This window comes from Equus caballus, chromosome 13 (assembly GCF_041296265.1).
Source record: "Equus caballus isolate H_3958 breed thoroughbred chromosome 13, TB-T2T, whole genome shotgun sequence".
Classification (NCBI taxonomy): Eukaryota; Metazoa; Chordata; class Mammalia; order Perissodactyla; family Equidae; genus Equus; species Equus caballus.
The window spans coordinates 44,625,084-44,650,970 of record NC_091696.1 but is presented as its reverse complement, the minus strand read 5'-3'; the positions used below and the strand labels follow the sequence as shown (position 1 = coordinate 44,650,970).

The 25,887-nt window shown below is 55.6% G+C and overlaps 4 protein-coding genes and 2 long non-coding RNA genes across 6 annotated transcripts; 1 reads left to right on the top strand and 5 right to left on the bottom strand.

Moving 5' to 3' along the window:
• Positions 1-453: 453 nt before the first annotated feature.
• Positions 454-1,850, bottom strand: TNP2 (transition protein 2). Its single transcript, NM_001135102.1, is given in 2 exon segments — positions 454-470; positions 1,520-1,850. Coding segments are annotated over 2 exon segments (348 nt in total).
• Positions 1,851-5,493: 3,643 nt separating this feature from the next.
• On the bottom strand, positions 5,494-5,978 carry PRM3 (protamine 3). The gene has a single exon (XM_001490146.5). The coding sequence runs from the start codon at positions 5,849-5,851 to the stop codon at positions 5,582-5,584; it is 270 nt and encodes an 89-aa protein (XP_001490196.1). The 5' UTR covers positions 5,852-5,978; the 3' UTR covers positions 5,494-5,581.
• A 1,205-nt stretch (positions 5,979-7,183) lies between these two features.
• Positions 7,184-7,982, bottom strand: PRM2 (protamine 2). The gene is given in 3 exon segments (XM_070231293.1): positions 7,184-7,356; positions 7,359-7,402; positions 7,605-7,982. Coding segments are annotated over 3 exon segments (432 nt in total). The 5' UTR covers positions 7,864-7,982; the 3' UTR covers positions 7,184-7,227.
• Positions 7,983-8,133: 151 nt separating this feature from the next.
• On the bottom strand, positions 8,134-9,708 carry LOC138917017 (uncharacterized). Its single transcript, XR_011424342.1, has 3 exons — positions 9,366-9,708; positions 8,746-8,827; positions 8,134-8,324 (listed from the first exon to the last, which is right to left on the bottom strand). It is a non-coding gene; the product is annotated as an uncharacterized lncRNA (long non-coding RNA).
• Positions 9,709-10,248: 540 nt separating this feature from the next.
• Positions 10,249-10,725, bottom strand: PRM1 (protamine 1). The gene is made up of 2 exons (NM_001083596.2): positions 10,524-10,725; positions 10,249-10,445 (listed from the first exon to the last, which is right to left on the bottom strand). The coding sequence occupies exons 1-2, from the start codon at positions 10,627-10,629 to the stop codon at positions 10,399-10,401; spliced, it is 153 nt and encodes a 50-aa protein (NP_001077065.1). The 5' UTR covers positions 10,630-10,725; the 3' UTR covers positions 10,249-10,398.
• A 3,636-nt stretch (positions 10,726-14,361) lies between these two features.
• LOC111767645 (uncharacterized) lies at positions 14,362-18,913 on the top strand. Its single transcript, XR_002799458.2, has 4 exons — positions 14,362-14,755; positions 15,434-15,540; positions 17,806-17,904; positions 18,453-18,913. It is a non-coding gene; the product is annotated as an uncharacterized lncRNA (long non-coding RNA).
• The last annotated feature ends 6,974 nt before the right edge of the window (positions 18,914-25,887 follow it).

The window sequence follows — 25,887 nt, the reverse complement described above, 5'->3', positions numbered from 1 at the left end:
ATGCTCCTGGGTGGACTATTGCGTGGGGAGCACATAAACAGTGTGCGGGCCCATGGACATCCCCTGTGTGTGCACCCAGGAGGGCTCTGCCCAAGCAGAGTGTTGCTTGTCTACTTCACAGGCTCCTCGGAGTCCCCACCCCTCATTCGTTTCTGCCCCTGTGCCAGCATTAGCTCCTTATGCTTTCCTGAGGTCACGTGGCCTGTCCCTACTCCCTATGCAGCATCTTCCCGGCTTCCTGCTTCCAAACCAGGGCCCCGAACGCTAGACACCTTTAGTGCAATTAAAATGCCAACACAAGAAGAGTCATCCAGTGTGCAAGCTTTAATCAGTGTTGCATAGAAATCCCTGTAGTTAACGTGTTCCTGCAGAACGCTTTCCTTCTAGCGTTCCACGCGGGATGGCGTCCTCATTTGGGTGAAACCGACACAGGAATGAGCCGCGGGGTGCCTCTCAGTTGTGTTTCCGCCCTAAGGAAGGGAATGAGAAAGGGGCCCTTTAAGAGCTGAGTGTTTCCTGAAGTCACTTAACCTCTCCTTGGGGTCGGCCTGCTCCTTTGTAATGAGATATGCAGGGTGGATGGTGCTTAGACCATCGAGGTCCTTTTGACTTATGTGAATCCATCCATCCGTTTATCCCATTTATCACCCACCCCTCCGCAAGTTCACCCAGTCCGTCCATTTACCCGACATTAATCCAGGCTGCCCATCGAGCCCAGACGTCCGTTCTTGCATCAGTTGGTCCATTCAATTACTCCCTCCATCCAATTAACCGTTCGATCCGTTCATCTACCCATCTTCCAGCCACCCAGCAACCAGTGTTTGACCAGTTCATCAAATGCCCACCCTCCCATCAATACTCATACCTCCATCTTTCCAACTACGTCCAACCAAGTCACCATCCGTTCACCATCCACGTCCTTCCAGCCACGTCCAACTATCGTGGATCAACCGTTACCCAACCAACTAATTTCTTTCTCCCACCAGTGCATCGATCCAGTTCAGCTAACCACATCCATTCGAGTTGCTGGTCATTCAACAAGCATTTCACTCCACCCTCCCTCCCTCCCTCTCTCCCTCCCTCCATCCCTCCCTCCATCTCTCCATTCCTCCCTCCATCTCTCCCTCCCTCCATCCATCCCTCCCTCCCTCCCTCCCTTCCTCCCTCCATCCACTCAAGCAATCACGTAACCCTTCTATCACCCATGCCTCTACCTAACCAACCTTCTAATTTATGGATCCACCCTGCCTCTCATCCACCAGCCAAGCTTCCATCTAGCTAATCTGCCATCTGTCCATCCTCCCAATAACTCATCCAATTTATCCAAAGGACTAGTCCAGCAATGCATCACATATACAACCAGCCGGAGCCACCATTGCCCCTCCCTCTTGGCCCTTGCCTGTCGTTCCTCTGTGTTCCCCCTTGGAGGCTGCAGCCTTCTCCTCCCTGCCCCCGAGGTCCAGCTGGGCTGCCGCCCCTCCCCTGGGGCGCCCTGTGGCCCTTCCCGTTTGAAAGGTACCTGAGTGCCACCTCTGTGTTTTGCCAACCCGCTGGCTCCTCTTCACCACCTTCCTCTTGCTCCCCTGTCTTTTCAGGTTCTTCCTCTTCTTGGAGTAGCTGCAGGAGTGGGTGATGGGCCGTGCGGGACCGGAGTGGGAGTGCGTGGTGTGACTGTGATGCTTTGGCGCGTTGGGGCTTGACCTCTGGCTGCAGCGGCCAGTGGCGAAACTCTGGCTACAGTTCTGGCAGTGGTGGCTGCAGTCGCACTGGCTGCAGGTGTGGCTTTGGGGCCGAGAGTTGCTGTGGGGCTGAGAGTGGGTGACAGGGAGGCCCTGTGCTTTGGTGTCCATGGGAGGCCACGTCTGGAGGGGCAGAGGCCTCCCCTCCTGCTTTTCCGGCACGTCCAGATTTACAGAGGCCCTGGCAGCCCCTGGTTATATAGCTGGGGCCGATTGTGATGGCACAGGTCACAGGGGTGTAACAGATACTGCTCGGCTGGCACAGAGCCCTCTGTCCCTGCCCCTAACCTGCAGGGCGGGACAGGTTTCAGGGGCACTCTGGGGTCGTCCCATCTCTGGTTAAGAGTGGGGACCTGTGGGTCAGCTCGAGCTGAGTCTGCAGCCCAGATGCCCTCCTTCCTTTCCTTCTGGACACTCACCTCTCCAGGTCCCTGTTTCCCATTTGGTAGAATGGGGACAGCAGGAATACCTACCTCCTAGGGACATCGGACGGATTAAACGGGAGCCTCCGTGTCCAGCCCTCGGCTCAGGTCCAGCTCACCGGAAGAGCTCAATAAACGTTGTGTATGCTTTCTCGGGTGTTTGTCTTCTTCGCCCAGGCAACTCGGAAGCTGGGAGCCCAGGGCAGCCGGCCGGGGGGTGGGGGGGGGACAGGGTCGATGGGGAGACGACCGGGGCTCAGGCAGATGATGTCGGATGAGTTGGCTGGCTTACCGGATGGACAATGATGAGAGGAACCCAGTGGCCTGGGGGGTGGTCCTGGGGCCAGCCTGGCAAGCCCACCTTGCCAGCAAGACTGAACGCCGGGAGCTTTAGAGCCGGGTTCGAACCCCGCTTCATCCTAATGTCCAGTCTTGGGTGGGTCATTTGGTTTTCAAGGCTTGGTTTCCGCATCTAACAAAGAGATGTCATTCCTTCCTTCCTGGTATTCTCGGGAGCCTGAGGTGCCTGTGGAGCCGCCAGAGGCTCCTGGAAGCTGTCTTCCTCCCTCGGCTCCTGCCTCCTGACTCTACTCCACCCCCTGGTAACAAAGACCCGTGGGACAGCTGGAGTCACGCCATCCCTGCTCCGGCCTCCCAGCACCTTAAGAGGAAAGCCCCCATGTGTGGGCACATGAGGTCCCCTCGCCTCGGGAGTTCCGTCCACAGCCCCCCACCCCATGCCGTGGCCCACGCCCTTGGGCTCAGCTCTCGGCTGCTCTCCGCCTGTACCTCCCTCTTCTCCACCCACGAAACTCCCTCCGTCTCCATCTCCCTTCCGCCAGCCAGCCCCCCATCTGGACGCCATAGTCCACTTCCACTCCTGCACAACTTTGCCACTTGTTACAAGGATTTGCTGTCATCCGCTTTTATGGCAGTTTCTTTCTTTCTTTTTTTTTCTTGAGGAAGATTAGCCCTGAGCTAACATCTGCTGCCAATCCTCCTCTTTTTTGCTGAGGAAGACTGGCCCTGAGCTCACATCCGTGCCCATCTTCCTCTACTTTATACGTGGGACGCCTACCACAGCATGGCTTTTGCCAAGCGGTGCCATGTCCACACCAGGGATCTAAACCGGTGAACCCAGGGCCGCCGAAGCGGAATGTGAGACCATAACCGCTGCGTCACCGGGCCGGCCCTATGGCAGTTTATTTCTTAATAAACATGTCACATTGTTGAGGGTGGAAACATCCCTCATTCACCGAGCGCCTCCAGTGAGGCTGGGCTCTGGGTCCCGCCCTCTCTGGGCATCTTTGTCCTCGAGCCTCACAAGGACCCTTTGTAAGTGGGCTGAAGGGTGCCCCCAAAAGATAAGCCCACATTCTAACCCCTGGACCCGGCAACACAACCGTGTTTGGAAAAAGGATCTTCACAGATGTGATTAAATTAGGGATCTTGAGGGTGCCCTGGATCGTGCGAGCGGGCCCTGGACCCAATGACGTGTCCTTATAGGAGCCACAAGAGAAGACACACAGGGGTAGAGCCCGTGGGGAGGCGCGGGCACAGGGTAGCGTCATGCAGCCACAAGCCCGGGAACACCTGGAGCCGCCATGAGGGGACAAGCAAGGAAGGATTCCCCCAGGACCTCTGGAAGGAGCACCCTGCCCACACCTTGTGTTCAGACTTCTGGCCTCCAGACTCCAGGATAAGTTTCTGCCGTTTTAAGCCACCAAGTCTGTTATAATTTATTACAGTAGCTCTAAGAAACCAATGCACTCCGTGAGATAGGTACGATTGTTACATTTTACAAAGGTGGAACAGGCTCAGAGAGGTTGAGTCACCAGCCCGGAGTCCCACAGCTAGTCAGCAGCAGAGCTCGGATTCAAATCCAGTCCAGCCTTACGGTCACTACGGGATCCACAGGGATTACAGAGGGCTCCCGCGGCTCTGTGCTAACGGCCCTGCCTGTGTGGGCTCGGTGGGGCAGGTTGGGGCCGGGCGGGTACTGGGCCACGCTGTGAAGACTTTCTGGGTCTCTGGACATTCTCCCCCACTCCCTGGACCCTGGAGTGCATAGTAGGACGGAAAGTGTTTTTGATTCACGTTAGGGCCCCTAGTGACTGGCACGGTGTGTGGCTTACAGCAGGGGTGTGACAGGTGTTTGCTGGGCGAAAGGATGGGCAGGTGTGTCAGGGCGACTCGGATAAGAGGACAAAGCTGCTGACCGGGATCCCTGGTCAGAGGGCGGGGGCAGGACTCACGGGCCATGAGGCCCCCACCTGCGGACGGCGCTCGCCTCTGCCGCCTGCAGGCTCACACATGGTGCCAAAGGAGCAGGCCTCCCCAGGAGCGCCACCTCCCCCACCCCGGGAGCCCTGACCAGGGTCCTTGTCGCCGATGGCTGGTGCCCCGGGGGACTCCTGAGGGAGGAGGGTGGGGATCACGTGTGTCATGTTTTTCGGGAAGAAAAGGGTTAAGGGAGCCGGGGGCAGGATGAGAAGCTTCTGGAAGGAGAAGGAGGTAGGGGAAGTGGGCACAGGGCCTGGGTTCTGCAGCTTCCACAGCCTTCTGATGAAGGACCAGCTCTGTCTCCATCACTGGACCCCTTGATGGAGGCCGAAGGGAGCTCCTGGTGGGGGCATGGATGGCCCCCTGGAGCGTGAGACAGCAGCCGAAGACTCTGGCTGAGAAGGACTCGGGCCCCTCCACAAGCCCCGACCCCAAACCAGGGCTGGCTCGGTGGACAGACCCACCACGACTCCAGCACCAATACTGGTCTGACTCCAACACTCACCATGTGCCAGGCCCGACCCCACCAGGCATCTCAGTTCATTCTCCTGACCACTGACCTGTGGGGTAGCCATTAATCTCACCCTTAAACAGGGAGGGGCCGGCTGAGGATCAGAGACAGGCAGTGACTCACTCAAGGTCGCACAGCTAGCAGAAAGAAATTTGAACCCAAATCTGCTGAGCTCCAAGCCAGCCCTCTTTAAGATAAGACTGTCTGTGGTTAGAGTGGGAAAATGGGGGTTTGGCTGAGGGGGTTGCTCTGTCCCATGGGGTGCTGTGTCTGCTCAGATGTGGAGGAGAGCCTCCCCCCGCTCCCCCTGGCCTGACTTTCCAGCCAGGCCACCGCGTTTTCCACCCCCCAAAGCAGGAGACGGCGACAGAGACGTCACGGGGATCGGACCTTGTGACAGCTTCTGGCTGGACATCAGGGACAGGGGTCACTGACTCCTGCCCTTCAACCTCCCTACACACACACACACACACATGCACACACACGCGCCCGCACACATGCACCGGCACGGGGTTAGGGACACAAAGTAGGAGCAGCCTTTCTTGGAGACTCTTTATTGACTCTGTTCTGAAAGCTCTCCTCGCTGGAACGGCGGCGGGCACCTCGTCCTGGGCCGTCATCGCGGGTCAGGAGTGTGTCTGCTTGGGCTCCGGGCTCTCCTGGGCCGCCTCGGCGTCGTCTTCGGCGCCCTCCTCCTCCTCCTGCTCCGCCTCCATCAGCAGCAGCTTCCCCTGCACCGGGAGCTCCTCGTCCTCCTCTTCCTCTGCCTCCTCCTCTTCCTCGCCCTCCGATGACAGGGAGAAGTTATCTTGACTCACGCAGGCCACCAGCTTCTTCATGGAGGATTCGTGGCCCCGGCTGTGGCCCGTGCCCAGCTTGGCACAGTGGGAACCCATCGCTCACTTTGGCTTCCTCTCTGGACTGGGAGGGAATGCCACTGAGGGGCAGCGGAGGGGCTGTGAGGGTGGCGGGCAGGGCGCTGACATCACAAAGGGGCCCCAGAATACCCCTCCCCCACCCTGGACACCTGAGTCTGGGCTGACACCTGACTCAAACCTTGGCTACCAGTGGCCCCGCTGGGTTCCGGGAGGCAGAGGCAGGATACCATGTGACCCCACCACATGGCCTCCTCCATTGGGCCCCACCTGGCAAAAGTCCCCCTTTGAGCTGGGCGGAGAGTTGGGGGTAGAATTTCTGGAAGCAGGAGAGCACAGATTCCTCCCCACATCCCAGAAACACTCAGCCCAAGAGAGCTGTCGGCAGGACATGAGGATGGTTAGAACAGCGGCAACCTGTGTGGGGGGCTGGAAGCGCTGGTTTCTTGACCTGAGCGGTGCCTACACAGGTGCACTTAAGACCCGTGCGCTCTGTGTAAGCTTTACTTCTAGAAAACTAAAGAAAACCCTACTAACCCCTTCTCGTCCCCAAAAATCACCCTTTAAAGGCAGCGGGTCCTAAGCTTTGGAGGTTACAGGGCTCTTTGGCTACACACACCCGTACAACACAGTTCCAGCCCAGGAGAGGGGTGTCCCCTGGGTCATTTCTGAGCACTGGGGGTCCATTTTCCAGCAGGTCAATGAGGTCTTGCCGATTTTGAGCCCCAAGTCCTCTGTGGCTGCGGTAGGCTGCATGAGGACCCTTGCTGGATTGTCTGGGCGGGCCCTCCGTACAATAGCCTGCGCCCCTGTGAGAGGCAGTCAGAGTCCACACGGCCAGCACTGTGACCACGGATGGCGGGATGCGGCCACAGCCGAGAAACACTAAGGATTACGGGGAGCCACCAGGAGCTGGGAAGAGGCAGGAATGGATTCTGTCCCGGCGTCCCCAGAGGGAGCGTGGCCCTGCTGACACGGACTTCAGAAGTGCGTAGTAGTGCAGGGTCCCATCAAAACTCTAGCGACCCACAAGGCCCACACAATTCAGCAGCTTGTCTTTTATTCCCTCCGTGTTGGCCTTTTCTTGCTGGAGCATGCCAGACCTGCTTCCCACCTCGTCTACCCAGCATCCCTTAAGATTCTTTGGTTGTGGAATAGCATTGTGGTCCTTGGCATCATGGAAGGCCCAGCATCAAACCTTGGCTCTGGGTGATGGAGGATGCCCACAGAGTAACATGCCAGCATGGTGCCTGGTGCCTAGGAGGGAGCCCTGAGCCCCAGTCCCCCTTCCTGCCCCCACCCCCAGAAGAATTTGTGCCATTTGCGTAAAGAAGACCCTGACAGGCCAGCACGTTTCTTTTCTCAAGCTTTATTGGGTCGATGACTTTTGGCTCGTTTTATTCAAGATCTTGTGGGCTCCTTGCAAACTCAGGGCTTGAACATCCAACGTCGGGGGGGGATTGCTGTGGTCTTGAGAGGTGGTCCTTCGGCAGGTGACTTTCTCTTAACTTCCAACCAGGAGCAGGTCGGGCCCCGGAAGGCTAGTACCGCCTTCTGCATCTTCTCCTCCGCCTCACCCTTCTGCAGACTTTGGGAAGAGAAAGTCCCGGTTATGGGGCCATCTAGGGGATCCAGGCAGAGATGGGGGCAAGGATGGGGCTTGGGGACTGTCAAGGTGGACAGGGTCCCGGTGCTGCCCGAGCCACCCACTGCCCCCCGTGCCATGGCCTGGGGGTGTCAGGGTAGGGAGAGGGAGCGAGGTGGGGCGGCCGACCTCTGCGATGCCTCCGGCGCCTGCAGGGGCGTCTCCGGCGTCTCCTGGAGGAGCGGTAGCGCCGTCTACGGAGCCTGTACAGCCTCCTTGGGGAGCAGCGCCGTCGTCTGTAGCGGTAGTAGCTCCCGGCGGTCCTCCGAGCAGCCTCGATATTCTCCAGGGTGTGCCCCGACTCCTGACCCTGGTCCTCGCCTCCGTGCTGCTGCCCAGGCCCCGACTGGGGCCGTTCGCTGGGACTCCGCACACGGTATCGGACCATGGTGCTGACGGGGCAGGCGGCTCAGGCTGAGGCTGCAGCTGACCTTGGGGACAGGGGGGCCACGGCTCAGCCTGCCCTCCTGCTCTTGCTGTTACTGTTGGGCTGGTCTGCCGGCCGCTCGCGGGGGACTCGTATATAAAGGGGGCCCCCCACTATGACCCGGCGGCCCCGCCCCACTATTGTCCCCGCCCTGGCCTGCGCACAGAGGCAACACAGAGCCCGGGCCACAGCCAGTCGGGCCCAGAAGGGCGAGCCACCCCCTTGTCTTACCTGAAAACGTGTCCCTGGTCCCAAGGAGCAGGTGCGACTCTCGGGCCACAAGAAGGGCGCCAACTCTTTCTGGTCCAAATCCAGGCCCTCGTCCCACCCCACTGGTGGGAATCCATACATAGTCATTCCAGAATCTTCCTCACCACCTTTGGGGCTGTGCCGTGGGCGGGGGGGCCTTCATTACCCGTTATCTGTCCACACAGTTATTTAGGGGTTACTGTATGCCAGGCCCTTATTTACTTTCCACATACCCATTCACTCCTCATTCTTAGCCCCGTTTTCCATGGGGTGAAACTGAGGCATGAAGAGGTTAAGTGACTTGCTCAAGGTCACTCTGCAAATAAGTTGCAAAGCCGGGCTTCGGAGTCCGTGCCTGTGGCCCTCCGCCCCCTTTCCCAGCCCGAGGACGCCCTGCCCTCCTCCAGCTCTGCCCTCCTCCTGGGCCTCTCACGGTACAGGGATGACCCCATTAAAACCCCGAGTCAGAATCCTAGCAGCTGAAACACTGTGGTTCCCCTTCCACAGAGGGCCAGGAGGACAGCGTAGACAGAGGAGAGCCTTCCTCCCGAGGATGGCGGGGCCCTGATCCCCAACCCTGGGCATGTCACTCACATGCCAGAGTGGGTGAAGGGTCTAGAGTTGGGGGATCATCTGGGACTATCCAGGTGGGTTCATTGTGGTCACATGGGTCCTCCTAAGATGGAGAAGGGAGGCAGAGGGTAGAAGGGAAGACACTATGCCTCCGGCTTTGAAGGTGGAGGGGCCATGAGCCAAGGAGTGCAGGCGGCCGCTAGGAGCTGGGAAAGAGAGCATTCTCCCTTAGAGCCTTCAGAAGGAACACAGTCCTGCGCAGACCTGGATTGGAGCCCCTAAGCCTCATTTGGGAATTCCGACCTGCATAACTAACATAATAAATGTGTTTTATGCTATGAAGTTTTCAGGAATTTGTTACAGCGGCGACACGAAACAGATACGGACGGCTCAGTTCTGTCCTGGCGGCCGCGTGCTGCCTCTTGCTGAGGCTCCCTAGGGCGCTTGTTAAAAATACAAATGGCCGGGCCTCACCCCCAGACCCTGCCAAACCAGAATCTCCACGGCCAGAGCTGGTCTCTGCTCGGCCATCCTGCCTCCATCTGCCTGGGATCGGAGAGGCAAGCTAGGAATTGGGGACCTGGAAGTGGGTTCAGCTCCCTGCTCAGTGTCCACACTTGAAAAGATGGGGTTGTCCATACCTGTCCTGGAAGGTCGGTGTGAGGCCGAAAGTGATGGATGTGGAACCCCTGTACGCTTGATAAATGGAAGCCGCGGCCGTGACATTTCTGAGGTGCTGGGTGGCCCTGTCCTTTCAGGGAAAAGGGTCTCGGAGCTCCCGGTCCCTGATAAATGCCCTGGGCTTTGTGACCGAGCTCCGTGTCAAAGGATCTGACAGTTCTCTGAACTGAGTTGAGCCAAGTAAACTAAAGTCCACTGGGATCCCCTTTGTTGGTATTTTGGGAGCCGTCCTCACGTCTCCGGGCTTTGAAAGCCTGGGCGTGTCATGGGTGGAGCGGGCAGACGAGGTGGGCGAGTTGCCCTGTTTCTTCAAGTGAGGATGCTGTGCCTCCATCCATGAGGATTAACGTGAAAGCTCAGCTCAGCTCCCTGGGGGCAAGTCATCCCTCTACCCAGCGGAGCCTGAAACGTCTAGGGCTGCAACATGAAGAATGGGAAGTTCTGAAGCCACTTTTTCAGAGTGGGACTCTGAGCTTTGGGCTGAAATAAACCTGTGTGGGCATGTTGGGGATTGGTGGGGTGTAGTGATGGGCTAGTAAATCTCAAGCTGGTAAACGTTCAGCCGGCCCTCGACAGTGGGGCGGGAGGGACGTACTCAGAAACCAGCATGACCAGGCTCCTCTCCCCACCAGGGAGGGGTCCACAAAGGAGTGGTTGGGGGGAGGCAGATTTTGGGGTGTGACTTGGGAGCAAGTCAAGAGTCCGGAACAAGATCCAGTGTGACAACCGTCACTCTCGTGTCCCCTCTTCCCAGCATCCCCAAGCCCTCTCCCCACTTCCAATCCCCGAGCAGCAGCCCCCTCCCCTGAGCTCCCTCTCAAGGCAAAGAGACAAGAAGTGCAGTGATGTCCTCAACATTTATTGACAGGCGGCATTGTTCGCTAGCAGGCTCCTGTTCATTTCACTGGGATGGTGGCATTTTCAAGATGTGGCAAGGTCTTGAAGGCTGGTAAAATTTCAGGCAGGAGTGTGGTGGACTTGCTGTCTCGTGCACTATCGTCTTCTCCTACACCTCAGGACAGTGTAGCGGCGGCAGCACACTGCGGGGGGAGCGAGAGAGGGTGAGAGGCGATTCCGGCCCGGGCTGAACCCCCAGCTCCCCGCTCCACCCTTTTTACCTCTCCTCTGCCGAACGGATCTCCTCCTTCGCCTGCGACATCTTCGTCTCCGGCGGCGACGGCATCTGCTCTGGCTCTGGCTGCGGCAGCATCTGTATCTGGCCATGGTGATGGATGGAGTCGGCCCGGGTGCTCAGAGCAGGGGGTACCACCCTGGTTGAGCCAGCCAACCTGTGAGCAGGTGGAACTTCGTGGGCTGTGAGCCAGGGGCCGGCTCCCGGGCCCTCTTATAGACGCGGGGGAGGCCCAGGGCATTGTGAGGTCGCAGAGGCCTGGACCTCGCAGACCAGAGCTGTCCTGCCTCACGTCCGTATATGGGCATGTGGGGGGCCCTGGGAGAGGGCAGGGCCGGGTCATGATGCAGGAGGGCCTCCCGTGTCACCAGCCGAGCGGGGACAAGAGGACATCTCTCCAAGGGCAATCACTCATTCGTTCGTTCAGTCAGTCAATTAACAAACTATTATTGAGCACCTACGGCGTGCCACATTCTGGGCTAGGCCCCAGGGTACAGTGATAATAAGGCAGATGCACTGCTGCCTAATAAACTTTATAATGTAACTACGGGGAAACACGAATGAGATAACCACACAGAATAATTGTAATTGTGAAAAATGCTGAGAAGAGAAACTGCAGGTTTTTATGAGGGTGTGTGTATGGGGGGGGGGCATGTGACCTCATAGGAGGCCCTAGGACAGCCCCCTAAGGAAGTGCTGGTGAATTCCTAAAGGATGAGTCAGAGTCGGTGGAGGGAAAAGCATCGGGGAAGAGGGAACAGCAGGGGTGAAGTTCTGAGGCGGCGCACGGTGTGTGGTTCCCTTTATCAGAAGTGTCCAAAAGAGAGAAATCTGTCGACAGAAATCGACGGGCAGCTGCCCAGGAATGGGAAGAATGGGGAGTGACTGCCTATGGGGACAGGGTTTCCTTTTGGGATGACGAAAATGTTTTGGAACTAGATAGAGTTGAAGGTTCCACAACAGTGTGAATGTACCAAATGCTGCTGTGTTGTTCACTTTAAAGTGGTGAATTTCACGTGACATGAATCGTACCTCAATTGAGAAAAAAAAGCAGTTGTCAGGCTGAACCGTGTTTGGCGGGTGTAGAGAGTCAGAGAGGCCCACGTGGTGGGAGCAGAGAGCCCGCGAGAGCGTGGGCAGGATGGTGCTGGACCTGAGCTTTGTCTGGTCCCTCCCACATGCCCGTGGGGGTTAGGATGAAGAGGGTATCAGTTAGAATTAGACTGGGTTACTTAGAACAGAAAACCGAAATAAGTGGCTTTTGCATAGAAGTTTGAGGTTTCACTTAAGCAGAGGTGACTTGGATGGTCATTGGGGTGTCCTTGTTTTGGGGACACACACGGGAGTATATCGGGATCATGGGCATTGTGTTTGCCAGCTGCTCTCAAGTGATTCAGAAAACGAACAGCAACAACGGGTACACATCTACACAGAGAAGGAGGGAGGGAGGGACGGAGAAGGGGCTGGTGGAGTGAGCGGAGGAGAATGTTACCAATCGACCCATCAGCTGGAGGGAGTTCTTGGGTTGATTGTTGCAACTTTTCTGTAACTTTGAAGCTATTAAAAAATAAATTATTTTTTTTTAAAACCAAAAGGAAAGAAATCCGGAGGAAGACCTCCCAGGGCTGATGTAGGGGCTCTGCCCTTATCAAGGGCCCAAGCATGTTTCGTCTTTCAGCTCTGCCTTCAGCAAGTGCTTCCCATGTTCAAGGTTGCCTCATAGTCCAAAATCAGGGCTGCCATGGACAGTTGTGCAGTTCGTGTGCTGCTCAAAGCTCTCAGCCAAAGGACTGAGTGGAAAATGAAATCCAGCCTGTGCTCTGCTTGCCAAGCCAGGCCTGGCACCCGTAGACACACTTCTGCCCGTAGGAGCTGTCTTTTTTCTAATGCGACTGCTCACAGTGGAAGTCTTTTTTCTAGTTTGAACAAAGGCACGCTAAGGGCTAGCCTCGGGCCTGCTGGAAAATCACCCATATCCACTGTCCAACCAGAAGGAAGGGGGAGGGGGGCACGAGGAGTCCTGACCCTGGATCATCTGCCTTATGGCGAGAGCACCCTGCCCCTGGGAATGAAGCTGGGGTTCCTAGGGAGGAGAAAGGGGCCAGTGGATAGTTAGACAGCTAGTACTCTGCCCCAGAGGGGGTGCAGCCAGAAACTTCCAGAACCCCACCCCCTGACCATGATGTTGAAGCTGACATCCGCCGAGTTACTAGGAGGGCTGCCCGGGGCACACAGTAGCCTAGCCCTAAATTTTCATTTATTCATGCACGTCTAGATCGCCTTACAATTATCACCCCCAACCCCATAACACTCGATGCTTTTTATAGATGGGCTGCGTGGTCCCGAGGAGCCCGTGGGATGGCAGGGCGGCTGTTTACCCAGGAGACACATTTGAGACCTGTGGGCTGGCTCGCACCTTCATTCAGGCTTTTATTGAGCACCTGCTGTGTGCCAGCCACTCCTCCAGGCAGTGGGAACACAGCCCGAGCTAGAGGGACAAGCGTTCTTGTCCCAAGAAGCTTGCCTTCTAGTTGGACAGACAGCATTCACGGGAACAGAAAATGATCCAAGACTTCCAAGTTTATGACAAATGCGCAGAGAGTCGGGCGATGCAACGGAGAATGACTAGAGGGTGACTTTAGGGGCCGAGAGCCCTTTTCAGGAGGTGACATCTGAGCTGAGAGCCAAGTGACAAGAGGGGCCAGCTGTGCCAACATCTGTCCAGTGCGGATGTCCCAGCTGGGGAGGGAGCCAGTGGCTCTGCCGCACGCAGTCATTCAGGGCCTCAGGCCGACCAGCTCTGGCTTTCAGACACACAGCTTCCCGCTTGGCCGGGACGTCCACGTCCGGCCACTGGACGGAGGGAGACAGAGTGGGGAGGGCTCCAAGGCCTGGCAGTCAAGACCCTGAGCTGCGCTTCCCAGCGGCGTCACACCGCGGGAGGAAAGTGTGACTCTGGTGTGCTTCTCGCCCTCTGCCACAGAGCTGGAGGGACCCAGGGCCCGGGCGTGGACAGTGTGGTTGGTCGGGTGCCAGAACAACAAGGAGGGGCCACAAGGTCGCTCTGAGGAGGGGCGTGTGAGCTGAGACTGGGCTGGTGGGAGCTGTCCTCGGCAGGGGGACAGGAAAAAGCTTGGAACTGCAAGGGGGCCCTGTGGCTACAGAGGAAAAAACAAGCCTTGGCCCTACAGCTCAGTGCGGGAGGCGGCATTAGGGCCATCATTGCAGAAATGGGTTATACACCCGGGAAGAGGCCCGTGGAGCTGTGAGAGGGGCAACCGGCCTAGCCTGGAGCCGGGACTTCAGTGGCCATCTGAATTGTTGCGATTTGCTTGTTCCAGCAGCTGGCCGTTACCCTAAAAAATGCAGCGCTTGCCACTAAGTGGTACTTATTGCATTTATTTGTGTCCAAGAAGAATGCAAGTCCTATGAGATCAGGAACTCAGTCCCGTTCACTGTGGCACTGCCAGTCCTGGGAGTAACCAGTATGGAGAAGAAATCCAAATATTTGTTGAACGAAGACCTGAATGATTAATGGATGCTTTCTATGGGCAAATGCTTTTACGGTCATTTTCCAAATGCAAGATCACGCATGATTTTGGAAATGTCACGCACCCGCTCCCTGCCCGCTGCCCCAGTGCTGTGGGGTGTGGCCTCAGGCGGGAAACACAGCACTGACCACCGAGACCCCCACCAGCTGAACACACGCGGAGTCTCAGAAGGACGTCCAGTCCTGTCCCCTGAGGTCCTGGTTGGTCAGTCACGCTGTGTGCCCTGTCCCACCCCGACATCTTGATGTCACAATGGCCACCCACAGCCGCCTTGGTCAAGGAGAGATGTCAGGAAAGAGGTGAAGGCAGGGGTTGGGCATGGGGGCTCCCTCTGCCTTGAGAAGGGTAGAGCCGGGCAGTCAAGTCCCAGGATAATGAAAGGACCTTTTGGCAGTAAGATGACAACGTTATAAACATGCCATTGCCCCCACAATTCCGCAGCCAGGGGTCTGTCCTGCAGACGGTCTCACACGTGTCCGTAAAAGTGGGGTAGGAGGACGTGCGCTGGAGCATTGTTTGTGGGAGGAAAATTGGCAGTAACTTCTTACTGTCCACTCACCGTTCATCTTCAGGAAACGGTCAGTCAGTTGTCACTATTTGCAAACAGCTCGCAGCCGTCCAGAAGAACACTATAGAGAGATGTGCCCTGAGACGGAAGGGGTCCACAGTAAGTCCAGTTGCTCAAATGCAGGGCATCACCCCATGTTGGTAAAGAAATTCTAAAATAATTGTTCTCATTAGGGAAAAGTCCAGAATGGAATATATTGGATTAGCGGTGGGGAGTGGCATGATGAAAGATTTCACTTTCTATTTTACTCATTTTTGCAGTGTTTGGAATTTTTTGTCAGTCTGAGGGCCAGCGCACTGCTGAGTGTCGAATGAGTTATTTCCGTGATCAGAAAAAAATAACCACGCCCGTTAGCGCATTATCTGAGCGATTGCTATGTATCGCAGTCCCATTTAGGTGTGGGGTTATTCTTTTTTCTTTAATAAGCTTTTTCTTTTGGGAAAAGTTGGGAAGTTAGCTGCAGAGAGTTCCTGTACACGTCCCACCCGGTTTCCCCCGCCGTTAACATTTTATAGCACGGTGACACGTGTCACAACTAAAAAGCGTCCCAACTCCAGACTCGATTTGGATTTCACCAATTTTCCCACTAATGCCCATTTTTTGTTCCAGGATCCAATTCATGGTGCCACATCCAGTTCTCCTTATTTTTAACATCTTATACCAGGATGGCACCTTTGTCACGATTAATGAACCAATTTTGATCCTTTATTATTAACTAAAGTCTATGCTTTATTCAGATTCCCTTCATTTTTCCTTAATGTCCTTTTTCTGCTCCAGAATTCCCTCCAGGATACCACACCTCCTCAGGCGCCTCTGGGCTGTGACAGTTTCTCAGACTTCCCTCGTCTTTGATGACCTTGACAGTTTTGAGGAGCACACATCAGGTATTTTGTAGAACGTCCCAGAATTGGGATTTGTCTGATGTTTTTCTAACAGTCAGGCGTGGGGTCAAGGGGTCCTCCATGCCTCCTATCGAGGGCGCATGCTCCCAAGATGACCTACCACGGTCGATGTTGACCTTGCCCACCTGGCCGAGGGAGCGTTTGTCAGGTTTCTCTGTGGCAGAGGTACTCTTTTCCTTTCCCCGTTTTGTACAATATTCTTGGAAGGAAGTCACTCTGTGAGGCCCCCATTTAAGGGAGGGGACCTCACGTCCCACCTCCTTCAGGGCAGAGTACATACTTAAATTCTTTGAAATTCTTCTGCACTGAAAAACGGTCTCTGCTCCCTCACTGACTTATTTAATCATATATTTATAACAATATAGACTCAGGGATATTTCGTACTTTGGGCTACAATCCAGTACTCCTTTATTTATTAAGCTGTTCCAGCTGTGGCCGTGAGGAGCTCCTTCCGTTGGCTCCCGTGTCCCTTTGCCACGCCCCCATCATTGTGAACTTTCTCGCACTTCCTTACTTTCTGGCCCTGGGAGATGCTCCAGGCCCACCCTGTGTGCTTCCTGTCGCAGACCTAGAAACAGCCATTTCTCCAAGGAGCCCCGGTGCCTTGTTGGAAATGGTGTTAGAAACCATGATCTGGAGGCTGGGTGGCTCATTGCTATGGGGTGGTGTTGTCTCAGCTGACAGAGCAAGAAAATGTGTGTGTGCATATTCTCCTGCACATGTATGCAAATCTGTCAATATTTCTACGTGTAGCTACCTGGATCACTGTTAAAACCTGGATCAGAGTTCCGGCTGATGTCTCCAGCTGTAATCCACCAGCACGTGGGTGTTCTGGCCTCTTCCCTTGCTTGGCTGTCACCTCCCACCCCAGGAGTGGGAACCCTGGCACCTGTCCTCCACCGTCCATTTACTGAATTTTTCAATTCCAGCGTACCTGCATAGTGGCTTCAGAATTGTTAACCTTTACCCCAATCCCTTTCCATTTATGAATTTCTTGAGTTAATATTTATTGAATGCCCGTTGTGCTGGGCGCGATTCTAAGCAACATAAACAAAACAAAGATCCTCACCCTCATGGAGTTTATATTCTAGTGCAGCAGACAGAGCAAGCAACATGATAAATAAGGAAATGTATAGTATATTGAAAGGGAAACAGGAAAAGCAGAGTAGGATGAGGACAGCTAGGCTTGCTGTGGGTGACTGGGGATGACAATTCAAGGTGCTCAGGGCAAGCCTTGTTGATAAAGTGACATTTGAGCAAATCCTGAAGGCAATGAGGGAGTCAGTCATGTGGATGTCTGGGAAGAGTATCCCAGACAGAGGGAACAGCCAGTGCAAAGGCCCTGGGGTGGAGATGTATCTGCTGTGTTCAGGAAACACTAAGGAAGCCAGTGTGGCTGGAGCAGAGAGAGGTAGGGGGTCAGTAGAAGATGAGGTCACAGAGGTGGGGGGGACACCACTTAGAGACCTGAGGATTTGGCTTTTACTGGGAAGGAGATGGGGACCAGAGGAGCAACATTCTCTGACTTAAGGACCCCTCTGCTGCTGCATCGAGAAGACCGCAGGGGCAGGGGTGGAGGCAGGGAGCCGGGTAGCAGATGGGAGGGGCAGGCGGCTCAGACCAGGTGGCAGCGGTGGGCATGGCGAGGAGTGGTCAGATTCCGGCTCCGTTTTGAAGATGGAGCCAGCAGGACTTACCGGCAGCCTTGATGGGGGCAGGAAAAGACGAAGAGGAGTTGGGGATGGTTGTGAGGCTTTTGGCACGAGCACCTGGAAGGAGGGAGGCCCCATCAGCGGCGTCGGGGAGGAAGGCCCAGAACTGGGGCGTCTCAGCGGAGGCATCGAGTAGGCAGTTCGGTATCTGAGCCTGCCGTCTGGGCTGGAGGTGACCCATTCGGGCCTTGTCAGCATGTCCGTCTTGAGACTGGATGAGATCGCTGAATTAACGTCTGATAGCTGCTGTCACCAAGCCCCACAATTTCGCAGCGTAAAACAGCACAGATTGATTATCTTACAGTTCTGCAAGTCGGAATTCCGAAACAGGTCTGTGGGGCCGCTAGCAAGGCGTCCCCCGGGCTCTGATCCCGTCTGGAGGCTCCGGGGGAGAACCCGCTCCCCGGCCTCTGGCAGCTTCTGGCTGCCCACATTCCTGGGCTCGTGGTCCCTTCCTCCATCTGCAAAGCCGGCAGGGTAACATCTTCAGATCTCTCTGACTCTGACCCTCCTGCCTCCCTCTTTCCCTTCTAAGGCTCTCCCGTGATTACATTGCGCCCACCTGCATAATCCAGAATAATCTCCCCAGCTCAAGATCTTTAAGCACGTTTGTGAAATCCTCCTGCCGTGGAAGGTAACAGAGTCATAGTTTCAGGGATTAGCTCGTGGACGTCTTTTGGGGCCACTGCAGCCCCGAGGGGGTGGATGGAGATGGAGAGGAAGGCAGTCCCCATAGTCCCCAGCAGCAAGCCTGGGGACCCCCAGCGTTAGGAAGTTGGGGAGCTGAGGAGCAGCCAGAGAGGTCTGAGGGAGCCCGGAGAGTGCACGGGGTCCAGGGAGCCACATGGACCAAGGGCTCCAGGGAGGAGAGAAGAGAGCTGCCTCGACTCACTCGGCAGAGGGAGACGGGGAATTCAGGCCTGGAGGTGGCAACCTGGAGGACTCTGGCGACCTTGGGCACAGGTCGTGCGAAGGGGTGGGGCGAGGAGAGCTGGTGGGAGCGGGTTTGAGAGGGAAGGAGAGGAGAGGAAGTGGAGAGCCAGCGCTGACAGCTCCTCCAAGGACTTCCACTGCAAAGAGGAACAGGAGCTCAGGAGAGCGGGGCCAGAGGAAGTGGGCCCACGAGGCTGGGTTTGGTTTGGTTTTGAAACGGGAGAATCAAGCATGACTGTTTCCCGGCAGGAGTGAGAAGGAACAACAGAGGAGACCAGACTGAGGAGAGCGCGGCTGGAGCCCTGGCCCCGAGCCAGAGAGAGGACGCAGGACAGCAGGACGCTTGTGTCGGCCGGCTTCTGAGAGGAGCAGCGAGGCAGGGGCTGTGGTGCTGATGCTGCCGTGTGGGCAGATGAGCCGGCTCGACTGAAGGTCCCTGCGGAGAGCTTCCACTTTCTCATCGGAGGATGCTGATGGGGTCTGCCAGCGCCTGCTGCCAGGCCTCCAGCATCCCTGGTCCACTGCAGCTCTGTGCAGGCAGGAAGCATAGTGAGCCCGGTTTATAAAGAAGGGAAATGAGGCACAGAGGTTTGGGGAGCTGCCCAGAGTTGGGATTCCAGCCCCTGCCCTTGGTGCCACCTCCAGCTGAATTTTTGTTACTTAGTAAATAAGTAAACATCCTTATTAAAAAGAATTTGCACGGGGCCAAACCAGTGGCGCAGCGGTTAATGTCGTTCCATTTCAGTGGCCTGGGGTTTGCCGGTTCAGATCCCTAGTGTGGACCACTTGTCAAGCCATGCTGTGGCAGGTGTCCCACATATAAAGTAGAGGAAGATGGGCACAGATGTGAGCTCAGGGCCAGTCTTCCTCAGCCAAAAAAAAAAAAAAAATTTGTACCATTCAGAAGAAGATGGAGTAAAGAGTGGTGGTCCTCCTTTTCTGGTGCATTCACACACGTGTGCGCGCACACACAGAGACACACATAGGCACGAAGTTTGTTATCTTTAAAAAGAAGTAGATCCCACTGCATTTCTGCAACTGACTTTTGTTCAGTTACCCACATACCTCAGCAACATTTCCACGGACATTACTGAACTGAGCAATTCCACGTGCATAAATCCATCCTCTCAGTCAGGGCCGTCCAATAGAAACATAACGCAAGCTACCAAGGCGGGGTATGGGCCAGCTTAAATTTTCCGGTAGCCACCTTAAGAAAAAATCGCAAGAAACAAGTGAAATTCATTTTAATGTTTTATTTAACCTGGTATATCCAAAGTATTATCTTCTTAACATCATCAGTATGGAAATGATGAGACACTTTACATTCTTGGAAATCCAATAGATTTCACCCTCACGGCTCATCTCAAGTTCAACGAGCCACGTTTCAGGCACTCCAGGGCCACGTGGGGCTCGTGGCTCCTGTATTGGAGAGGGCAGCCCATGACGATGGACTGTGGACTCTCCCACAGGAGCAAAGACCACGTCCGTGACCAATTCATCACAGCCCTGCCGGTGAGAGCCGCACCGTTGCAGCCAACCTCAGCGTCCCTGGCAGGGGCTGGCAGGGAACTGATGGCCGGTCCTTCGAAATGCCACGGGCGGCCAGAAAGAGCAAGTTTAAGGACGGCTCTGAGAACGCTTGTGTGATTGAGAGCTGCTTTTCATTTAAAAAATATTAAAACATCTGTTAAAGAAAATATTCATTTTAGGGTTAATTTATTTATTTAAATTAATAGACTTTTTTTTGAGGAAGACAGGCCCTGAGCCAACATCCGTGGCCATCCTCCCCTACTTTATATGTGGGACACCACCACAGCGTGGCTTGACGTATGGTGCCACATCCGTACCCGGGATCAGAACTGGTGAAACCCCGGGCCGCCGAAGCAGAGCGTGCAAATTCAACCGTTAGACCACCAGACCAGCCCTTAATAGGCTAGGTTTTAAGAGCAGTTTTGAGCTCACAGATAATTGAGCAGAAAGTACAGAGAGTTCTCATATACCCAGCTTTCTGTCCCCCTCCTGCCTCAGTTTCCCCTGTTATTAACGTCTTGCATTAGTGTGGCACATTTGTTAGAATTGATGAACCAGTATTGACCCATTATTGTTAGCCGAAGTCATGGTTTACATTAGCGGGAACAGTCTCTGGGTTTGGACAAAGGCATAAAGCCACGTGTCCACTGTTACAGCGTCCTGCAGAGTGGTTTTACTGCCCTAAAAAATCCTCCGTCCTCCGTCTCTTCCTCCCTCCTCCAGCCTGGCAGCCGCTGATCTAATCACTGCCTCCACAGTTTGTCTTTTCCAGAATATCACGTTCATTATTTTTAAGGAATGCATAGACCCGGCTTTGCAAGTTTATTCACCACATATTCCGAGCAGATCTGGGATCGAAATGAGGGGCCCTCGCTTGTAACTTTAGATGTTTCCTATGAATCATTTTTAAAGAGTGTGTATCCATCAAAATCATTTTAATGAAGCTTCTCAGTCCTGTCAAATGTCTTGTCCCCAATCTCTGGCTTGAAAACGCACATTTTAACGAGATCTGGGTCCCCTTTTCACGCCTTGCTTCCCCATCTCATTCCCTGTCCTCCGTCTCTCCCGGGATATTGGTGTCTGTCACTCCTGGGCCCGTCTTTATGTACATGCGTGTGTCCCCAGGGAGAACAGTCTTGGGGGCTGAACCTTTGTCTGGCATCACACCGCGTGTCCCGCAGGACCTGCTCTGTGTGCCGAGTTGTGTGTGTGAGGTTCCCCCGTGGACACACGGGGCTGAGGACGAGCAGGGCTGGGCCTCAGTTGCACCGTTGCAGAGCCCCGTGCAGCTGCCGGCTGCATCTGCTCCCGCCGGACCCCGAGGCTGTTTCCAGTCTTCCCCCGTGACAAACGGGGACCAGCTTTGGGCCTGTGCACAGGGATTTCTCTAGAATACATTTGGCAGACTGACAGTTCTCAGCTCTCAGCATGCATCAGAATCTGTGAAAACACCCATTGCTGACACCCAACCCAGAAGTTTGGCTCTGGTTTTTTGCCTTGTTTTTCAGTGTGTTTGGGGCAGAGCCTGAGAATCTGCATTTCTGACAGGTTGGTCCAGGGCCGTGCTAGGAGTCCCCACAGTGGAGGGATGTGGGGCCGAAGGGCGCCCCCTTTTGAACTGGACCCGCCGTCCTCGCAGGCTGTGCAGGTGCTGGTACCAGTTCACTCCCACCCCGTCCTTTCTCCACACCCTCACCGACCTCTGGTGTTTCCAGGCTTTATCTTTCTTACCAACCTGATGGGTCTCTGTTTTAAACTTCTGTGTTGGCGTAATGTTGGATGTACAGAGAAGTTGCGAGGTTGGTAGAGAACGTTCCCACGCTCCCCTCACCGCGCTCCCCCATTGTTCACATCTGACACCACCGCGGTACGTTTCGCAAAACGACAGACACCAAGTTGGTCCGTTCCTAGGTCCGTTCCTATTAACAACATTGCAGACTTTATGCAGATGTCACGTTTTGCCGCTAATGTCCTTTGCCTGTTCCAGGATCCAGACCCGAACCCCACAGTGCATTTCCTTTTAAAATTAGTATAAGAAGCAACAAACCTGGGGACAACCTCACAAGTAGGATGGGTTCCCGTGAGGAGTGGGGGAGGGGCAGTGCTCCAGGGCCCCGGGGGGCTTGGCCCCACCCAGTGGGCCCCCTCCTCTCCGCCCAGGTGGGCTGGGGGTGGGGGGTGGGGCCTTTGTCAGCCCTGCAGGCCCGGGGTGGGTGGGCTCCCAGTGCAGCCACCATAATAAGAGGGGTTGGGGTACCCTGGGCTTTTATACCCTGGGGAGCAGGAGAGGTTGGGGGACCTCCGTCGGGGACCCCGTGCAGAGGAGGCTGGGGTAGGAGAAGAGGCTCTGAGGGGTGTGGACTCAGACTCAGGGTCTTTCCCTTGTATGGTAAACGTGGGCCTCCTGTGGGCCAGCCCTGTGCTGGTGCCAGGGGTCAGTAGGGAGCATGACCCTCCCTAGGCTCCCAGCAGGGGAGGCCCTCGGTGTACAAAGAACACACAAATCAATATGTAAAAGGAATTGCCAATTGTGCTAAATGCCACAAAGGAAAAGGTCAAGATTGTAGAGGAAGAATGAAGGGGAGCGACTGAAGTTGGGGTGCAGTCTGGGAACTCTCTGATACGTGACAGTGAAGCTGAGACCCCCCAGGGCGAGTAGGAGTTGGCTGGGAGGAGATGGGGAAAGGCGTTCTGCACAGTGGAACAGCAGGGAGAGATGCCCTGAGGAGGGAGAGAGTTTGGAGAGTCAGAGGACATGAGAGAGGACCATCGCCTGGGGTGCAGTGAGGGCACAGGGCACAGGTTGGCAGGGGACCTTGGTCAAGTCACCTGTCACTCCTCTAACCTCTCACCCACCCAGAGTGTGGGCAACCCTCTCGGGCTGGACATGGAGGTGCCAGATTGTCACTGCCCGGAATGGAGGGCCTGGGATCCCCTCACCCCCGAGTCCCAGGGGCCCCCAGGGCTGGCCTGAGACCAGACTCCCCGTGCCTCTCCCCTGCACACACCCATCTTCACCTCCCTCACCCTGCCTGCTGCAGAAACCGAGGATCCCGAGGGCCACCTGGCTAGTCTTCCAATACCACAAGGTGTTCCAGCCTCAGGGCCTTTGCACCGGCTGTTCCCACTCTCTGGAACACTCTGGCTCCATAGCTTTGCCTGGCTGGCTGGTGCTTGTCTTTGGCTCTTCAGAGAGGCCCTTCCTGGCCCCCTCTTGGATGTTCCTCCTTCTAATCTTTATCACATCCCCTGGTTTGTTCGCCGTAGCCCTGATCACGATCTGAAGTCGTCTTTGTGCAGACCTTGTTGGTCTTGTCCCCTGCCACATCCCCAGGGCCCAGAGCAGGGAGCCAAAGTCCATTCTGAATGCTTCTCGAATGAATGAGTGAATGCCTGCTGTCTGCCCCCTCCCTCGCTCTCCATGGTTCCGAGTCCCCGGCGCCCTCTCCCAGGGAACTCCTTCTGGGGCCATCCAAGATTCTCCTTCCCGATGCTTTGGAGGCCGAAGACCACCTGTTGGAGAACTGGGAGAAAACTACGGCCTGGCCCCAGCACTCAGTATTTTGCAACTGCTTTCAGGGTGCCCCTGGCCCTGCAGTCTGGGTGAGGGCACCTGACAGATGAAGAATTCTGGAAAAATCAGGTCAACAAACATGGGCCAGGCGTTCAGCATGGGCCAGGCATGCAGGGAGTCAGGGAGGCCCCGGACTGTGACATAGGCTCCTCAAAAGCAATATCCATCACAGTACCCAGAGCTCTTCTCTAAGAGGGTGTGACATCGGGGCCACACATCAGGCTTCTGGACAGAGGGACGAGAGAGGCTACTAGAGGGCTTCATGGAGGTGTGGACCTTTGAGTGGGGTTTTGAGGGGTGAATAGGAGTTCACAAAGTGGGTGAGGAAGGGAAGGTCATCCATGAGATGCTAAACGTATGTCTTGTTCATAAAAATCTCCCTCCAGATGAAAAACAGTTTGGGAAGTCAGTTCTTCTTCGTCAGACTGCCCCACATTGCTGAGAAACCAGTAGACCCACAGAGCAAATGAGTCCCTCAGGGCCAGATAATTTCAAAAAGCAAAATTAGAAAAGCCTCTGAAAAAAGTGTTTTTACACCCCCCCCCCCAAAAAAAAGATGTTTAATGTGGCTCACGGGTCGTATTGTAGGTTTGCTATGATGTGGAGTGGGGTTCTCCTTGCGAAGTCCTGCCGGGGCCTCCAAGGTCTTCAAACGGCTCGGTGCAGCCAGGGAGGAAAGCGTTGGCAGTTTCTCATAAAGTTTAACACACACCTACCCTGCGATCCAGCAGTCCCAACCCTCATTGTTCACCAAGAGAAGAGAAAGCTCATTTCCACACAAGGGTTTGTGCACGAGTGTGCACAGCGGCTTAGTTCCTCATAGCCCCCAACTGGGAATGGCCCAGACATTCATCCCCCGCAGATGGCACAAACAACTCAGACCTGTCTGTGCCAGGGGACAACGGTCAGCAATAAAATGGAGCAAACTATGGATGCACGAGGGCACACGTGACCCTCACGTGCGTCACACTTGGGGAAAGACACCGGACAAGAAAGAGTTGTACCGTGTGACCGCTTGCTCTGTAGGCACTTTCAGGACAGGCCAGGGGGGCTGGTATTGGAAGAAGGCAGAGCAGTGGTCAGCTCTGCTGGGGGACGGGGGGGGGAAGACACAGAAAGGAACCTTCTGGAAGGTTTGGGATGCCCTTGGTATTGATTTGAGTGGGGAACACATACGTATAAAAAAATCATCATGCTGGATATGTAAGCTTGATACGGTTCATACACTTTACTCTGTAAACGTTCTTCCTTGAGAAAACAAATACAAACTGGCTCCCGCTGGCCCCGATACGCACACAGCCCCGCGGACGATAAGGCATTCGATTGATGGGAAAGAGAAACTCAACCTCCAACCGCCCGCCCCCTCACCCACAGGGGTTTATTTTCACTTTCCTGCCGGTCTGCGGTGGGCTGTGCAGCTGGCCGCCCCATGGGGAGGCGAAAGGTGAGGCCCAGGGCGCGCGCACAGCCGGTGCCTTGCACAGGTCCCCCCAGGGGAGGGCTGCAGAGACGGGGCGCCACACGGGGGGCACAGCCCCAGCAACACTCCAGCAACAGCTCTGACTCACTCCAGGCTGGGCCTCAGTTTCCCACCTGCAGAAGGGGATTCAAGGCCCCATCTTGCAGCGTAGCGATGGAGGCCTGCACAGCGTGGGTCGGTGCTCCGGGTGGCGACGCTGGGGGCTGTCGGAAAAAGAATGCAGAAAACACGAATGGTTATGAGTCCGAAACTCAGACGATGTCCACATTGGTTTGCTTGAGAAGAGAGAACGGTGTGACATTTGTGTTACACCAATTGCTAACATCATTTTTCCCCAGAAGGCTGGATTTAAGGAAGGGAGAAGATGAGCACGTGAGCACTCGTACCCCTGTCCTGGGGCACACGTTTCAGCACACGTGGGTAGTAGTTTTGTCGTTTCACAAACAAGAGAAAAAGCTAATAAATGAGAGGAAAAGTGAGCACCATTTCTAGCTGTCCCCAGCCCCTGCGGTGAGGACCCCCGGGACCTGTCACAGCGCAGGGGTCTGCGTGTCTGGGAAACCCCAAATGTGTGTCTTCTGGTGCGGGCGGCCATGGGAGACACTTCCCACACGTCTGCTCTGCAGAAGCCCCTGGGATGGGCGTCATTAGCCCCAGTTTAAAGACGGGAAAACTGAGGTCAGCACAGTGTTCAGACTGGCCAGGAAGCCGGAGCAGGCTCTCTCCTGCCCAAAGCCCCTCCTGGAAGCCCCCGTCTTACAGATGGGTCCACTGAGGCTCAGGGAGATGAACTGACTTACCCAACGTGGTGACTTGGGTCTGAGGTTCTTTTCATTACCCTGGGGAGGTCTGGCATGAAATTCGGAAGATGGCCCTTTCGCCATCAGGACGACGGGGTTGGGCAGCCGCCAGCCCTGCCCCTGCCACCGGGGGCGGCGGGAGGGCATCCCTTGTTTTCCTCTCGGGATGATGAGCAAGGGTCAGGTATCCGTCCGCCACCTGCTCTAGCCGGGCCGGCCACGAGGTAACCAGCCACGCTCGGGGCCCCCTGGACGTGCACTGCTGGCTCGAGCCTCCCGGCTCCCCAGCCCCAAACCCCA